General features: G+C 39.9%; 2 protein-coding genes across 4 annotated transcripts in view; one reads left to right on the top strand and one right to left on the bottom strand.

The window, feature by feature from the left end:
* Positions 1–1,473: 1,473 nt before the first annotated feature.
* On the bottom strand, positions 1,474–6,421 carry LOC118801780 (syncoilin-like; the record flags this gene model as incomplete). The annotated part of the gene is made up of 5 exons (XM_036562148.1): positions 6,279–6,421; positions 4,239–4,348; positions 3,781–4,157; positions 2,042–2,244; positions 1,474–1,681 (listed from the first exon to the last, which is right to left on the bottom strand). Coding segments are annotated over exons 1-5 (912 nt in total), but the record flags the coding sequence as incomplete, so codon positions are not given.
* A 4,746-nt stretch (positions 6,422–11,167) lies between these two features.
* si:dkey-157l19.2 (uncharacterized protein KIAA1522) overlaps positions 11,168–19,147 on the top strand; it is a 48,372-nt gene continuing 40,392 nt past the window's right edge. For all 3 annotated transcript variants that reach the window (XM_036562145.1, XM_036562143.1, XM_036562142.1), the window contains exon 1: positions 11,168–11,327. The gene's annotated coding sequence lies outside the window, so the exon portion shown is untranslated. The remainder of the gene's footprint in view (positions 11,328–19,147) is intronic.

Genomic DNA, 19,147 nt, shown 5'->3' with positions numbered 1-19,147 from the left:
CACCCTATCATCACTTACCACCATCACCATAACCATTACAATCACTTTCATTATCACCACCACATCACCATAATCAGCACCATCCTGCCATCATCACAATCACCATCATCACCCTCACCAACATCACTTTCATTATAACAACCACAATAATATTCATGAACACTATCACCATAATCACCACCACCACCACTCTATCATCACAGTCACCACCATTACCACAAACATCACCATCATTTCTTTTATTATAACCACCACAATCATTTTTCTCACCATCATCACCACCACACCCTATCATCATCACAGTTACCACCGTTACAACCATCACATTATCATTTTCATTATAAGCACCACAATCATTTCCATCACCATCATCACCATCATCACCACCACCTGATCATCACAGTCACCACCATCACCATCATCACTTTCATTATAACCACCACAATCATTTTCATCACCATCATCACCACCACCACCCTATCATCATCATCACAGTCACCACCATCAACATCATCACTTTCATCATAACCACCACAATCATTTTCATGACCATCATCATCATAATCACCACCACCACCCTATCATCAGTCACCACCATCACCACAACCATCACAATCACTTTCATTATCACCACCACAATCACCATAATCACCACCACCCTACTATCGTCACAATCACCATCGCCTTCACCACCATTACTTTCATTATAACCACCATCACAACCATCACTTTCATTATCACCACCACAATCACCAACATCGCATTACCATGATCATCACCACCCGACCATCATCACAGTCACCACATCACCTTTCATCATAACCACCACAATCATTTTCATGACAATCGTCACCATAATCACCACCATCACCACCATTACCACAACCATCACCATCATTACTTTCATTATAACCACCACAATCATTTTCATCACCATCATCACCACCACCACCCTATCATCATCACAGTCACCACCATCACCACAATCATTACTTTTAGTATAACCACTTTCATCACCATCTTCACCATAATCACCACCACCACCTATCATCATGATCACTATCACCATCATCACTTTCATTATCACCACCACAATCATTAACACTACCATGATGTCACCATCATCAGTATAATCACCACCACCTATCATCATGATCATCACTATCACCATCACTTTCATTATCACCACCACAATCATTAACACTACCATGATGTCACCATCATCAGTATAATCACTACCACCACCCTACTATCACGATCACCACCATTTTTATCACCACCATTATATTATCACTATAATCACCATAATCACAATTATTACCACCGTCATCATTATTATTATCACTATAATAACCATCATAATTACCACCATCAGCATCAAATTATTACTATCACCATAATCACAATCATTATTACCACCATCATCATCACCTCTCTCTCTCTCTCTCTCTCTCTCTCTCTCTCTGTCCTCACCTTGTGCTGTGCTACTCTCTCTCTCTTCTCCTCCTCCATCAGACTGATCCTCTGCTGCAGCTGTTCTCTCTCCAGCTCCATCCGCCTGCCTTCCTCTCTCAGCGGCTCCAGACGTTTCTTCAGGTCCTGCCCGAGTTCCCGGCTCTTCCTCAGAGTGTCCTCACTCGCCTGCTTCCTCCTCAGCAAGGCCAGCAAGCGCGGCTCATACCTACAGCACATACACCATCCTGTCCTGATTTACAGTGAGCTTTATGACTGCCTGCCCACTGAAAATCAGCCAAGGCGTGTTTGTTGTCTGAAGTTTGCTTTTTCAGCTTTAACATGTCTTGGCTGACTGACTACCTTTGAGGTGAGGGGTAAAATGTGATCTACTGCTGGTCTACTGTTTAATTAATGTGTACACTCTCCTACTGTGCTTAGACTTCCTTACTGATCATCAGCAATGTTTGACCATATGTGGATCCTTTAGTTCAAAGGTGGTCACACAGTTCTGACAAAGTTTTAGAAACTGTACTGTTTTTTCTGCAAACTACACCTTTAATTAGCTTTATTCCTGCGTTACTCTCACCACTCCTCCAGGCTCTTCATGCTGGCCCGTGTGTAGCGTGAGAGGTCAGCTGAGGCCCGGCGGCAGTGGGAGAGGTCACTGGCGGCCCGTGGACGGTGCTGACCCTGCAGCCGCTCCCTCAGAGTGGCCAGTCTGATCTGCTGGTCCTCAGGCATCTGCATTAACTCCTGAAGCTGCTGCAGCACCTCATCCTGCAGCTCCTCCTGCACAACAGACGCACAAGGGGGGTGGAAGATATTTACACCCCCTGGTCATATTATCAGAAACACCCATCTTATACTTCCACTCACTGGCCACTTTATTAGAAACACCCACCTTGTGCTTTTATTCACTGGCCACTTAATTAGAAACACCCACCTAGTGCATCCACTAGCTGGCCACTTTATTAGAAACACCCACCTTGGGCTTTCACACACTGACCACTTTATTAGAAACACCCACCTTGTGTTTCTACTCACTGGCCACTTTATTAGAAACACCCACCTTGTGCTTCCACTAACTGGCCACTTTATTAGAAACACCCACCTAGTGCTTCCACTAACCGGCCACTTTATTAGAAACACCCACCTTGCACTTCCACTCACTGGCCACTTTATTAGAAACACCCACCTTGTGCTTCTACTCACTGGCCACTTTATTAGAAACACCACCTTGTGCTTCCGCTCACTGGCCACTTTATTAGAAACACCCACCTTGTGCTTCCACTCACTGGCCACTTTATTAGAAACACCCACCTTGTGCTTCTACTCACTGGCCACTTTATTAGAAACATCCACCTTGTGCTTCCACTCACTGGCCACTTTATTAGAAACACCCACCTTGTGCTTCCACTAACTGGCCACTTTATTAGAAACACCCACCTTGTGCTTCCACTAACTGGCTACTTTAGTAGAAACACCCACCTTGTGCTTCCACTAACTGGCCACTTTATTAGAAACACCCACCTAGTGCTTCCACTAACCGGCCACTTTATTAGAAACACCCACCTTGCACTTCCACTCACTGGCCACTTTATTAGAAACACCCACCTTGTGCTTCTACTCACTGGCCACTTTATTAGAAACACCACCTTGTGCTTCCGCTCACTGGCCACTTTATTAGAAACACCCACCTTGTGCTTCCACTCACTGGCCACTTTATTAGAAACACCCACCTTGTGCTTCTACTCACTGGCCACTTTATTAGAAACATCCACCTTGTGCTTCCACTCACTGGCCACTTTATTAGAAACACCCACCTTGTGCTTCCACTAACTGGCCACTTTATTAGAAACACCCACCTTGTGCTTCCACTAACTGGCTACTTTAGTAGAAACACCCACCTTGTGCTTCCACTAACTGGCCACTTTATTAGAAACACCCACCTTGTGCTTCCACTAACTGGCCACTTTAGTAGAAACACCCACCTTGTGCTTCCACTAACTGGCCACTTTATTAGAAACCCCCACCTTGTTCTGGCGAATGAGGTGGTCTATTTTGCAATGTTATAATTTTAAAGACTTCAAAGTTAAAATTATGCAAACTATTTTATTTAAACATTTTGAACAAATTACTCTTTTTAATAGTTCTTTAGTCATATATGGAGGTGTAACGTTATTTTTATTTTGATGCACTGCATTCAGATAAAGAAGGTATTGCAGAATAGCGTCACGTGTGTTATGAACTTATTATATTATTCAATGATAAAAAATGGACATAAAAACACAGACCACTGACCCATTGCTGAGTTCTGTATGTTACCTGTATGAAGCCGAACTGCTCCACCTCGTACTTCTGCGCTGCCAGGCTGATCTGGGTTTGGATGCAGTCTCTCATCACGGTGAACAGTTTCCTCTTCACGCGCATCACTTCCTCCTGCAGCGTGTGTTTGTGCAGCTCTGCGTGTGAGAGGCGGCTGCGCGCGTGTGTGAGCTGCAGTCGCAGGTCCTGTAGCTGAGCCTGCAGGGGGCGCTCTAATGCCAGCAGCTCCTGTACCAGGGTGTCCCGTCTGAGCTGGAGGCGCTCCACCTCCTCCAAACAACGCTCAAACACGTTCACCACATCCTGCCCGACAGACCACTGCGCGGGGAGACCCCCAAACCTCCTGCCGGTAGGACTGTCCCAGACCAGACGTCCACCTGCAACAGCATGACCAGCATTCTTCTCTGCACCATCATCCTGCTCCACTAAACACCTCCTTTCTGACTCCTCCTCTTTACCTCTCCCACTGCAGCGTGTATCTTCTCCTCTCTTCTGCTCCATCTGGTCCTCCGGCTTCACAGCGTCCTCCTCCTCCTTCTCCAACATCATCTCAACGTTTGTGAGGCACCTAGAACAAAGAATAACATTCACTCTTAACAGTAAACGCGGCAGACAACTTCTTGAGAGCTATGCTGCACTCTTAATAAAGACGGTTCTTCAAGGGTTCTTTAGTGAAGGCAGTGGTTCTACTCAGATAACGAGCATATACCACTCCACTGGCTTGATAAGGTCGGCACCCCGCTGACTGTTTACCACTGCTGGTCCCCCCTCGGACCACCCAGATTACTGTCCTGCACTCAAGATCTAACTAGTTTTTAATCTCCTCAATTTTAAATTCACAGAGACTTTTATTTTGGAAAATAAACTAAGATAAATATTACAAACAGCTGAGTGAAAAAATAATGACCTAATATAAAATGATTTTTTAGAAAATGTTGCTGACACTGCGCTGGATTAAAATTATTTACTAATTTACAAAGTATAACTAAAGAAAAGAAGGAAGGAGAAATGAGTAAATTGGACTGTGAGGGAAATATGAGTGATGATAAGAGGAATTATGTCTAATACTCTGCCTAAATATCAGTGGGCCGCCTGGAAAATGCTGAGCAAAATGCCAGCAGACCACCAGCTTTGCCATTAGCGGGCCAACAGCGGCCCACTATCCTCTTGCTGGTGTTTCTCGGTGAATGAATTTACTGTTTTATTTTATTTTTATTTCTTTTCATGACGGTGGAAAATGTTTACATCCACCTTAAATAACCGCGGTCATCTCAAATAACTGCTGTCATGTAACGTGTGAGAGGCCTCGCTGCACCACTTAAAGTGGAACAGGAAATTCGAACAAGCAGCTGACAAACGGAGAGTCTGTACAGGAACAGAAGTCTGCTTGACTTTATTTCTCTCCTTTCATCTACATTGTTAGTAATAAAGGTTCTGTTCAGGCACATTTCTCATTCATCAAAGTACAAACAGTGTAAATGTTCCCTCAAAGCTCCAACAGTGGTTTTAAGGTCTGATTGTGAACCTTAAATAAGTTTTTCCAGGTGAAAAGTTCGTATTTGTACCTTTTCATAACCGAATGTTTTAAACAGAACAGCAAAATAAAGTCCTGGAGACGAGACGGGGTGTGTGGAGTCAGTACAGCTTAGAACATATCATTTCAGTGGATTATGGTTCAGTTATGTTCCCTGACTAAAGGTACTGAGATGGACCCTTGAGGGTTCCACAACAAGTTCTGAGAGCGCAAAATAAAAGAGAGAGAATGAACAGTGGAGCAGTAGAGTTGAGTATTTCACAAAAAAGGATTTCTCAGCTTCGATACACACTTACAAAAGATGGTTCTTCAAGGGTTCTTTAGTAAAGAAAATGGTTCAATATAACCATGAACACTCAAAGAACCATTTGCATGCTTATAGGGTTCTCTGCATGGTGCAAAGTTCTTCAGATTGGTGGAGAATGCGCTATATACAACTCTATATAGCACCAAAAAGGGTTCTTCTATTGTTATGATGTCAAGCCTGGTGCTATATATAACCATTTTCAAAAAGGTTCTTTGTAGAACCATGTAGAACACATTCTTCAGCAATCTGAAGAACCACTTCACCATGCAAAGAGCCATTTGATCATGCAATTGGTTCTTTGAGTGTTCACGGTTCTAAATTAAACCATTTTCTTTACTAAAGAACCTCAGAAGAACCTTCTTTTTTAAGAGTGTAGATAATCCAAAGTCAAGCTTGTCCAAAAAGAAAAGAGCTGAAGGACTCTGTCCTACTGGACAGTCCTTAACTGGGGCTTAATTTATCTGGCTAACTGCTGGTTAACTGGTTAACAGCACCAGGAGCTGAAACTAAACCCAAATAACCCGAACACTGCAGACTGAAACGGAGCTGAGAGAAACACGATCGCTTTAATCACTGAAGTACTGAAGTAGAAGGTTTGGTATGAAATCACTGCAGACTGAATCCTTCCTGACTGAACTAAACGAAGTTTCTACGCACCTTTCAGCGCACATTTCTCCAGAAAGTCAACAGAAACAGCCCACAGGAAAACACTCGCCGAGTCTGAACTGTTTGTGTTTATAAATACTCACAGCAAGACATTTAGAGACCCCCCCCCTAATATTCTTCTCAGTCTTGGAAAGGGGGTGGGGGGGCGATGGGGGGGGGTGTACTCGGTTATATTTAGGATTATGATCTCAGTTATATTTAGGTTTATCCATCTCTGCTGCTTAAGTCGGGTGACGCCACAGAACATAGCAGCTTATTTATAACACTGATTTATTTATTTATTTATTTGCCAAATGTTTTTGGTTTGGAGGAAAATGTAGGAATCTTCAAACTAAAATTTACAAAAAAGAGAAAATATAATGCATCAGTGTAGCATGATGGACTAAATAAATAAATAAATAAATAAATGAATGAATAAACAAAAGAAAAATATCTATTTTTTAGCCTTTTGAGCTCAGTAGCTCTTTTACTCAGTGTCAAAATTGAATGGGCCGATAGAAATAAAATGTCTTTACACTGATTAACATCAAAAGCTAGGAATGTTTTTGGCCACTGCTGTAAAGTTACTGTTTTGGAGATACACGTTTTTCTCTGGACAGTCATGATGTACAAGATCAGTCACCTAAATGAGCTACACTACAGATATAAACAGCAAATAAAAACATTTATAAAACGCTTTTAACCCTCCGTCACTTCACTGTAATCCCAGATAAGCTGAATTTAAGCCGGTTACCTCAAAAAAGTTAAGTAATGTGTAACAAAAACTTGAATTAGCATAACTTAAAGTGTCAATTTGTGAAAAAGCTGCTTGATTAACTCTTTTTGTTGTTGCACCAGTTACTTTGCCCAGTAATTCTAACTTAGTTTTCTTTTTGAGTCCATTCAACTGAAATACCGATTAGAAATATTCATGGGAAAAACAGACAAACTGAGTTCACGTAGTTTAAAAAATTTGAGGCGACCTGTTCTCCTGAAAAAATTAAGTTAAGCACTGATGAACAAACCAGCCAGTTCAGTGTACTGAAGACACTGAACACTGCATGTTAGATCAACGTAAACACGTTTACAAATTCAAATTATTTTAATTTAACTTTTCGAGTGAGTCAAACCTAAAATCCCAAATTGAATCATTTGTTTTATTAGGTAATTAAAAAACTTATTCTGATTCATTTATATTGACCACTTTGCCCAACAGCTGAAGGGTTAACCCTTTGTGTGAACGTGGGCACCCCCAGCTCAGACCCTCAGAGCAATACAATTGTATTTATTTATATAACATAACTTTTATTTAGCATTTTTTTTGTTTTGTTGACAGAACCTTTAAACAAAAAATAAAGTTGAAAAACTTATTAAAAAAAAAAATTTATCCGTTTTGTTTCAGTCTTACTCTACATTTTCATCTCATAGCTATTTTAATAACTGATATTATTTGTTTATTCATTTGTTTGTTTGTTTATGTTAGGGAGCTCACATGGTTAACGGCAGCAGCACTAACAGGAAAACCGGCTTTAAAAAAACGGTTCATACCTTTTTGATCATGTTGATGATGAAGCTGCAGTTCACACTGCTTTGCTCTTTGGTCTCATTGATCCTCTTCAGTTATTGATGATTAAGTGATTAATGATCTGATCAGCACTTTCACTTTCTGTAACTGCTTTTGATCAGAAGCTTTAGAAGATTAAATCTGAGTAAGATTATAAAAACACGGCTGTTAATCTGATGTCGAAAACTTTAAACGATTCTTCGCTAATAATAAAAATGTTTTTATAACAAAAAAATAAAGTAGTAAATAATTCACCAGGCTGGTTAAAAAAGCAAATAATTATAAACAAACACACTGTAAAATTGGCTCACCAGACTTTTTTTTAATCAAGTCTAGAATTTATCATTTATTAGTCTTTATATAAACATCAATGTATCTGAAAAGTAGTATATAAAATAAATAGACTAGAGAAATATGCAAAATATTTGTTTGTTGTTTATTTAATGTTCTCATTTTTCTATTTAATGCTTTTTGATTTATTCTTTATTTTTTTCACTTTACAGTGTTTAATGTTATGATCTTATATATCATATTTAATTGTGATCTTCTTTAAGGTGAAATAAGGCTGACTAGGACAGTTTTGGAGTTTTTGAGTTTATCTAACATAAATTTTAAAAATTAGACCAACAAATTTCTGTAATTCTGAAGATGTTATGTACTCAGGATGTGTCAGGCCGGGTTCAGAGGTCAAGGCTAAGCTCACTGTGAGGTTCGGCGTGGTTAGTGTATTGGGGCAGACTGTTTACTCGGTTTAAAACAGCTAGAAAATCCAGCTGGTCCACGAACACTTCGGTGGTTGGTTAGGGTCCACACACGTGGAGAGGTGGGGAACCACTAATGTAGAGCACACAGAGCTCACACAGTGGTTCTCTACTTCCATTCTTCATTAGCGAAGGCTTTTAGCTCTGACCCAATCACCCAGAACCACACTTACCCAATAGCCCAGAACCACTCTGTGTTTGGATGAACAGACCACTGTAGTCATGTGGTCATTCTGGAGTCGTCGTGCTCTTATGCCCATATTAGGAGCTCCGGGTCTGAGCTCCATTTCTCTATGACCAGAATGAATAGGGTTTTTGAAAAACCGCCTCTAGCGCCCCCTGTGTTAAATAAACATGTTCAGAACCCGATACGTTCTGTCCTGAGAACATTCTCCTCTCGAACACCACCGGATCCTCTGAATTACGAGGTCATTCACGTCATTAGACTGGCAGCCTCCATTAGCAGGTTTTGGTAGTAAACATTTCCATGTTCAGCCTGAGGGGAAATGAAAAGGAGTCAGAATAAAATCAGCAGTTCTCTGTTCTTCACCTGATGCTCACTGAAACCCGATAGATCTCTCCTTTTAGCTGGATTTGAAAAGCTCTACAGACGAACCTGAACTCGGGCTGATCCAGTACAGACTCAGCTTATTGATCACTGCTCACCCTGATAAACTGTTTTAGGCTCTCAGAATATCCTCATTATTATTTTAATGCTGGGAACATTTTTCTGAGGACATTCGCCAGCTTTTGTTCGAATTTTCCCGTTCCACCTTAAATGGTGCAGCAGTCACGTTCTGGACTGCTGCGCTATTTAAGGTGGAACGGGTAAATTCAAACAAGCAGCAGCGAAAAAGAAGCTGAGTTCAGCTTCATGGAGGGCTGAAAGGCCTGATATGAGGAGGTTTCTCTATTTCCGCTGAACAGCTGAGAGACATTAACTTATTTTTGCTGTTTCTCAGAACCGACAGGTCAGTTTGACTCGTTTGCTAATGTTTGTGATAGCTAGTCACAGCTGCGGCACCATTTAAGGTGGAACGGGAACATTCAAACAAGAAGCTGCGAAAAAAAGAAGCGAAATTCTGCCTCGTAGTTTAACACGGAAAGTATTTTTGATAAGGAGTGTTAGCCTATCAGAATATCCCACCCATGGGTTTTATTTACGGGTATACCTGTAATTAAGCGCTACAGTAGAACATTTCGATAAGGTAGCTCAGCTCGTCAGAGCAGCGGCACAGCCCGCCTTAGTTTAGTGTAGCTTAGTGACATCAAATTGATGTGCAGTAGCTTTAGCACTTAGCAATATTAGTATTATAGCTCTTTAACGACCTCGTAATTCAGAGGATCCAGTGATGTTCGGGAGAAGAATGTACACAGGACAGAACGTATCGGGTTCTGAACATGTTTATTTAACACAGGGGGGCGCTAGAGGCGATTTTTCGAAAACCCTAACGGAGCTCAGACCCGGAACTCCTAACAGGGGCATAACGACGACTATGAGACAAAATAAGAACAAATTCCAAAAGTAAAAACACGACATTAACACATTTCTGACTGATTTTGTTGTGATATTACATCATATTAATGTTTCCATTAAACGTTTGTGGAGTAAATTAGCTACGACAATTTTACAACCTTATGATATAAACTAGCTAAAGTTCCTCACCTCATGCTTCGCTGGGCCAACTTCCTATGTGATGCTTGCCCCGCCCACCTATGTGATGATGTCACACCACTGAGGGTAAGCGCTTTTGATTATGTGGTTTCACAGCTGGGGCTCAGTAAAATAAGAAAATAAACCCTGTGTGTGTACATATGTACACACACACACACACACACATATATATATATATATATTGTTATTATTTTTTATTTTCTTTTATTTGATTTCTTAACCATCCTTGTTTTTTAATGTAAGGATTTTTTTCCTTCAAATCTAATGTTTTAATCATGATTTAATAATGTTTAATTAATTTCTATTCCTGTTTACTTTTTTTAAACAAATCTGTATTTTCTGACTGTATTTTCTCATTTGTAAAGCCCTTATATGACAGCAGTGTATGAAAGGTGCTATATAAATAAACTTGCCTTTTCAGTTTTTGACATAATTTGTAGACGCCTGTTGCTGTTTACATTGTGTAAGAAGAACAGACCAAAAGAAACAGATCAGAATTACTTGGAAAAAAGTCTGGTTATGTAGACCTACATGACTTCTCCTGCAAAGTTAACTATTTATGAGGGATATGAGGTTTTGTTCCAACAACAACTATATACATATATTATCTTCAAGAGGTGCCACTTAAATAAAGTTATTGTCATGATTGTTGTTGTTATTATTAATAATCTTTAAAAGAGATTTTTAATAGAGGAAATATGTGTGAAGAATGTAAATACAGGGCTTTTAATCTGCTGCAGAAACTGTAAGATGATTTATTGAACACAGAATTTCAGTGTATGTATGGATTAGTTCCAGCAGGTGGTGACAGAGAGCAGCAGCTCTGATCACAGGGACTGGGCCCTCCCCTCTGTTCCCACCTGGTGGAGCCTCAGGTAACAGAGTGGACTTTAACAGCTCAGTGTAAGAGATCAGAGGCACAGAGAGCAGGATGTGAGAGAACTCTCAGAGGGAGCTGACCTGAACTTGTGGACATGGAAATGGCTCACCTGCAGGTTTCCCAGGGAGAGTAGGACTTTAGGACTTTAAGGAAAACAGGATATTCTCAATCATACTGAACGGTAAGAGCTCAGCTGAGTTTCGTCTGGGATTAGTCGAGTTTAAACTTGTTCACATTAAGTTTGGTAGACCTTTATGTCTCTGTGTTGCTGTCACGGAGGCTGTAGACACTGTAGACACTTCGTTTGAGTGTGTAGTTTTAGTTTCAGTCCTCAACAAACCCCACAAACTTGTTTTAGTTTCAGTCTATCGAAACCTGCTTTTCTTACCGTGTGGGAATCTGCTCTTGTATGTGTGCGGCAGCTTTTCTCTCCTGATAGACGAGTCCAGACTTTAGTGCTTTAGTTTTCTTTACTCTTTTGAAGAAGGTGTAGCTGCTCTGCTGTGAGCTGGAGCTGATTAAAGTGATTAAAGAAGAGATATAAAGGTTATAAAGTTCGCTGGTGGTCAATTTCTTGCTGAAAGTGTTTAAAAAGTGTTTTTTCCACTTTTTCCACTTATGTTGGTGGTTAAATTTACAGATGTGTAGATGAATTCATTTGAAGTTAAATCAGTTCACTTCAGTTAATTTAACTTCTGTTCAGTCTAATTCAGTTCAGTTCCATTCAGTTCGTGCCAGTTTATGTCAGTTCTGTCCAATTCAGTTCAGTTCACATCAATTTAGTTCACATCAGTTCACATCAGTTTAATTCAATTCAGTTCACATCAGTTTAATTTAGTTCAATTCAGTTTAATTCAGCTCAGTTCACATCAGTTTAATTCAGTTCAGTTCACATCAGTTTAATTTAGTTCAGTTCAGTTTAATTCAGATCAGTTCATATCAGTTAAATTCAGTTCGTGTCAGTTTACTTCTGTTCAGTTTAATTCAGTTCAGTTCACGGCAATTTAGTTCAGTTCAGTTTAATTCAGATCAGTTCATATCAGTTTAATTCAGTTTGTGTCAATTTACTTCTGTTCAGTTTAATTCCTGTTCAGTTCAGCTCACGTCAATTTATTTCAGGTCAGTTCGGTTTAATTCAGTTCACTTCAACTCAATTCTGTTCAATTCAACTCAAGTCTGTTTCCATTCACTCAGTTCAGGCAAAGTCAGTTTACATCAGTGCAGCCTAGTTTAATTCTGTTCAATTCACTTGAATCCAGTTCTGGTCAATTCAGTTCAGTTCTAATCAAGTCAGTTCACTTCATTTCAGTTTAATTTAGTTTACTTTAGTTCATTCCAATTGTGTCCAATTCAGATCAGTTCACTGCAACCCAATTCTCTTCAATTCAGTTTGGGTCAAGTGAATTTAATCCAGTTCAGTTTAATTCAATTCAGTTCACTTGCATCTTAGGTCTGTTCAGTTCAATTCAGGTCTGTTTGATTCTATTCTGTTCAGATCAAGTCAGTTTACATAAGTCCAGTTTAGTTTAGTATTCTGTTCAATTCACTTCAATTTTGTTCAGTTCACTTCACTTAAATCTAGTTTTGGTTAAGTCAATTCAGTTTAAGTCGGTTTGCTTTAGTTTAGAGGAATTCATTTCAACACATTTCTGTTCAATTTATTTCAGTTCAGGTCAAGTTCAGCTCGTTCGGCTCAGTTCAAGTTCAACTTCTGTTCAGTTTAATTCAGTTTACTTAAATCTAATTATATTCAGTTCAGTTTAAGTCAATATATTTGAGTTCTGTTTTTTTCAGTTCTGTACACTTCAATCAAATTCTGTTCAGTTCAAGTCAATGTAGTTCAGTCAATTTCAATCCAATTCTGTTGAATTAAATTCAAGTCTCTTAAATTCAATTCAGTTTCAGTCAAGTCGGTTTGCATCAGTTCGGTTTTATTTAGTTCAATCCAGTTCCATTCAATTCAAATCAGTTCAGCTCAACTCATAGGTTTGTTTCAAATTGGTTTGATTGATCTGGTTCTGATCAGTTTGTTGCTGCTCTGTTCAGCTCTGTTTGAATGAGTTCCTTTCATTTCAATTCAAGGCAGTTTCGTTTGTTAAAGTTCAGTTTACTTGAATTCAGTTTAATGCAGATCACTTTAGTTCTGCTCATGGTGCTTTATTGGTACAACTAAAACAACATCATTGTACTTTTGCGTTGGTGCATTCAGATCATAAATTTCGGGAATAAGAAAAAATAAGGAACTGACATTTTTATAATCTGTAAAATATGAACTGTTGAGACTAAACAGATAATATTTAACACTATAAACAGTGCAGCTGGAAGAAGTTTAAAAGGAAGAAGGAGCTCTATGAGACTGTGTTGTCTGGCTGATTCTGCCTGAGGGGGATTGTACATTAACCTGAGCCGAGGGGTCGCATTCGTTCAAGAAGGGGATCCTACCGCCCAAACACCTTTAGGGGACTCTGGACTTCAACCTTCTATTGGAAAACAAGGGGCAAACAAAGTCTTTAAGTGGATAAATTGGTGAAAAATCTAATTTACACGTCGCCCCAAGACATGTGGTGTCTGAAGTTTGCTTCAATAGATTTGCTCTGAACTTTTTATCTACATAAACGGACGAAAGCATGTAGTGGAGCTAAGCGCCTGAACCTTGTCTGTTGTTTTATTACATTTTTATTGATAACCAAATAAATAACCTCTAATAGAGCTGATTAATGACTTCACGTGATTTTAGGCAAATCTGTGATGCAGTTAGCATGATGCTAATTGGTGTACATAAGCTCTCATTGCTTGTTAGCTACATTAGCCTCGTAGCTCCAGGGCTAAAACTAAAGAAGCAAACTTCAGACACCAGAATTGTCTTGGCTGAGTTGAGGAAAGAGCAGAAAACTGAGTGAGAAAAGCTGTTTTTTAGCACTTTAATCAAGGCAAAAGTTTCAGAGGCGTCTGAAGCATCTCATTCATGCACACTTGAACAGAATCCAAATGAAGTTCGGTTTGTGACCTCAAACAGCAACAGAAGAGACATTTTTGTGGAAAATGAAAGTGTTGGTCAGTGCAGAGCCCTCAGGGCCTGCCAGGTCTTCATAGAAGGCCTAATGACTTCTGAGAACTAAAACAGACATTTATCTGCAACTTTCATTTCATTTCTAAACTCTTTTTAAACTTTAACTCTGTATTAGTACTCGTAGTATAGTAACTTTCTGCTGTTCCATACAGAAAAGAAATGTATGGATTTTTCCACATATTTCCAGATGCACTATTTCATTCCAAAATGTATTCCAAACCCTATTTCGGCAAAATAAACATTGAATAAAAAAGGTTTTCAGGCCTTTTATGTACATTTTAAAAAACGTATATGACCATGTGTGGGACCATACAGAGCTCAGATTACCTACTGAATTATCTGCCCGATGACTGTGACCTGTCATCATTTTCGTGAGAATGTCTTGTATGTACAGTCGTGTGCAAAAGTTTGGGCACCCCGGTCAAATGACACGTTGTTGATTTTGTAAGTGTAAATAAAGTTAACATATCGAACAATCCTCTGCACATCTTAATACACAGTTAATGTTTATTTGCTCAATTGAACATATTGGAAAAAATGATACATAATATTTGGAATGTGCAAAAGTTTTGCCAGATTTTTTGGATTTTGTTTTCTTTTTTTGCTGTTAAACAGCAAAAAATAAATAGAGCAAATAAACACAGATAAAGAGGGGTGCTCAAACTTTTGCACATGACTCTGTGTGTGTGTGTGTGTGTGTGTGTGTGTGTGTGCTGGGGACAGAGGAAGAGCGAGAGATATTGTGAGTGTATTGTTGTGAAAGGGTGTGTCTGTACCCGTCTGTCGGCCGTGTACGGGCTTGTTTCTGTGGAGATTCCAGGTGAGTTGCGCAACCTACAGGTGTGTGTGGAGTCAGGAGTCTCCCCCGGAGCTGGTACGGGTGTGTGTGTGTGTGTGTGTGTGTGTGTGTGTGGCATTATGTTCCTGCGGCACCTTGTGCAAACCCCTTTTTTTTGCACAACTGAGCCCAAATGTAGTCGATCGGCTAAGACATGCTTGGTTTTAGGATAGTTTCGCACTGGATCTACAAGGCTAGTGGAGCTAACAGGCAGTGGAAGCTTATACCCCACAATAAACATTCAGCTGTGTGACTGAATTTGTGAAGTCGCTCTAATAAACCTGTTTATGTGGTTTTTGAAACTGTATAGTTTATCTACAGTGGTGAACTGTGACTATCAGATCTACTCTTGAAATAGATGGTTCTTCAAAGGTTCTTTAGTAAAGACAATGGTTATATATAGAACCATACACTCAAAGAACCATCTGCATGCTTAATGGTATAAAGCACAAACAAAATGGTTCTTCTATTGGTACAAGCTTGACACTGTAACAATAGTACCATGTCTGGTGCTACATAGAACCATATAGAGCACATTTTCCATCAATCTGAAGAACAATTTCACCATGCAAACATGCTTAAATGGTTCTTTGAGTGTACCTGGTTCTATATAGAACCACCTTTACAAAAGAACCATATTTTTTAAGACTGTAGGCCTTCAGTTTTGGGCTATAGATGTCAAAACTCTGCAGTAATGCTAAGTCCTGCTAGCACCCCTATGGGACTCTAGTAGTATTTTAGCACTAAGCTAATGTTGGTGCACATTTACGTTTTCAGCTGTTTTACATTAAACACGAACATCTGAAGCTTGTAAAAGACGTTCCATATAGGTTATTAGACGTTTGTAACAGACATTATCATATATCTGAGCTTGACTGTATCAGTGTTAAAGTGACTCTTTCAGTAAAGAGTCCTGCATAGAGCTGCCGCCACTGTTTAACATTCCTAACAACTAACCCACACCTGCTTACACTGCGGCTCATATTCACAGTCAGTGACGTATCTAGAACCTCCAGAAGCTCTAGAGCGATGTTTTGTCACTTCCTAATTGTGTTGGTAGTTAATTGTAAAGTGTAAGGCCTTCAGTCCAGCTCCTGAAGTCCTAACCAATGGGAGAGCTCGCTTGGACTTTATCTACCTACACTCTTAAAAATGGTTCTTCAAAGGGTTTTTAGTAAAGGAAATAGTTCTCTTTAGAACCATGAACACTCAAAGAGCCCTTTGCATGATTAAAGCATTCTTAAGAATGTGCTGTAGATGGTTCTACATAGCACCAAAAAGAGTTCCTCTACTGTTACAATGTCAAGCTTGTAACAATAGAAGAACCCTTTTGGGTGCTATATAGAACCCTTTTCAAAATGTTCTATATAGGACCATCTACAGCACATTCTTCATCAATCTCAAGAACACTTTCAGGATGCAAAGAACCCTTTGCAGTGTTCATAGTTCTATATAGAACCATTTTCTTTACTAAAGAACCTTATGAAGAACCATCTTTTTGTTCTGATTGGATGACATTTGTTTTCAGCCAAAAATAACAATGAAATAAGAGTATTACTACAAAAATTAACTAAAAATATGTCATGTATTTTTTATTTATTTATTTTTTAGACCTTAGACCTCCTCTGAAGGCCTAGGTGGTCCTCAGGGTTCCCCACTTGAAACCTGAATTTTATCCGTACTTCACATATCAGAAACATCTTGGCTGATAGACTAAATTTGTTGTAAGGGCACAACGGCATCAAACTATTCCTTTAATCACACATTCAGAGACAAATGCAAATGGTGTGATTCTGGTTCCACATGAATCCTGCCAGAAAACAGCAGCTGTGTTTGAATCTGGAGGGATTTGCTGCTGAAAGCTGGAACATTTTCCCTCCGCCTCAGTAGAGACCATGGACTGTCCAGCAAGTCAGGATACTTCCAGCCATCACATTTGTTTGGATTGCGCTGTAGAAGTAAATATAAGTTGTTCTGGATTATGTGTAATAAACTGACGCATGTTTGACCCCTAATAACAAACGCGCCAGTGCAGTGGGGTTAAGCAGCTCGGCCCACTGACCACTCATGAGTACTTTTACACCAACCTGTCTGCAGGTTTGATGAGACACAGCAGCTCGTTTCTGTGCGTCTATTCACAAAAAACTAAAGGAAGACCTGGGAGAAATTTCCTAAAGCAGGATTCCTCATTAATATGGACATTCCATTACAAACATGCCTGTCGTCTTCTCCTTGACTTTTATCTGGCTAACTGAGGAATCTCGCTATCTCAACCTGCCTTCCTGGGCTTTGATTGGTTTTAATCCCTTCACCTGATGATCGTCTACTGCTCTGGAGAGCTTTAAGACCACAAGCCCTGGAGGTGATTGATTAATGCCACTGAGTGATGGGCTTTCATCATCAGCTGCTCCAGACAAGACCAGATTAGCTAATCATCAGTCAGTAACTCTAAATGGTCCTCCTTAAAAAAGCTCTAGCTTTTGACTGCAATCAGTTCTAATAGTGCAGCTTTGCATTTAATGCTTCGTCAACCAAACCTGTGATTTTTGACCTCTGCAGTTATTTCACTGTAATTAAAATGCTTGCAATATGTAATAAGACGTAGCAATATGGCTTCCCCATCAGAATCCTTTCCCAATGGGAAATGTCACTGCACAGAAAATAAGCCTCTACTGGACTGTGATCCCAATCCCAGAAACCAACCCCAATCCTTGGGAATAAACCCTGTCCCAGAGGCTGACCCCCTAAAGAGATCCCAATCCCAGAAACCAACCCCAATACACATCACAAATTCCAATCCTAGAGAATAGTTTCAATCCCAGTGGGTAATCTCAATTCTTGAGAATAATCCCAGTCCCAGAGGCTGATACCAATCCCATAAAGTGACCCCAATTTCAGAAACCAACCCTAAAATGTCACTGATCCCAATCCCAAAGGGTAAAAACAATTTCTTGAGAATAATCCCAGTCTCCGAGGTGGATAACAATCACAGCGAGTCATCCAGTCTCAATCCCAGAGACCCTAATCCCAGAGTCTGATCGCAAAACCAGAACCTAATCCAAAACTCAGTGCTTGATCCGACTTCCAGATCCTGATCTCTCAATCGTAGAAACCAATCTCAAAGTTTTATCCAAGTCCCAGTGACTGATCCCAATCCTAGTTTTTTTTGCAATCCCGTTTTATCCCAGTTTGAGTGACTGATACCAATTCCAGTCCCAGTCCCAGTCTCAGAGACGGCAGATTGAACAGTTACACAGTTACAGTGAAGATAAAAAATAATGGCGTTTATCAATTGCTGGTTGTGTTTGTGTGGTTGAGGTGTTGACACCGTGTCTGTAGACAAACTCAAAATAATGCAGTTGGCTTTGTTATGATTTGGTCGTTTGCTAAGAGGAAACAGTCGGAAACATGAGCAGATCTTCACGTCACTGCATGTGGTGATGGAATGGAGGGGCTGTGATTAGGGCTTTAATTTTTAGGAAATATAATTACTAAGAGGAACATACAGGCCTTTTGAAGTCTGTATGTATTTGATTTGATTGTTTAGCAAGAGTTGGTGAAAGAGTAGCCTCCACTGAGGTCATAGATAAGTTTGGGAAGGTCTGTTGTAGACCTTCTGGGCATAAGGAAGCAGAGAGAGAGAGAGAGAGAGAGAGAGAGAGAGAGGAAAACTGAGATGGAGAGAGGAGGAGGGATAAACGAAGAATTACAGAATTATTATCTGTCTCTCTGGAATGCGGCTTCTGTCCTCAAAGGGCAAGCTGCTGCATGGCTATGGTACACATGCACACACAGTATATTGGATGGCAGGTAAACAGTAACCTATGCAGAGATCCAGATCACATTACCTGATCACCTTTAGCCCAGATTGGAGGGCTTTCGAAAGAAACAGCTTTCCTCACTGACTTTTGTAACGTGTCGATTGTTGTGTTTACATCAGCAAACAGGAAGAAACAGCTCTCGATAAGCTGTCAACAAGCCAAACACACAACGTGCACACCGTCCTGTTACTGCATTGTAATGGACACGTTTAACTTTTAGTGGTGATCACATTTCGTAATCCTCAATAAGGAAACACCTTTCCACTTGGGGG

The sequence above is a fragment of the Colossoma macropomum genome, unplaced genomic scaffold (assembly GCF_904425465.1).
Source record: "Colossoma macropomum unplaced genomic scaffold, Colossoma_macropomum, whole genome shotgun sequence".
Lineage (NCBI taxonomy): Eukaryota > Metazoa > Chordata > Actinopteri > Characiformes > Serrasalmidae > Colossoma > Colossoma macropomum.
Note: the sequence above shows the minus strand (reverse complement) of the source record. Positions and strands in the feature narration are given on the sequence as shown.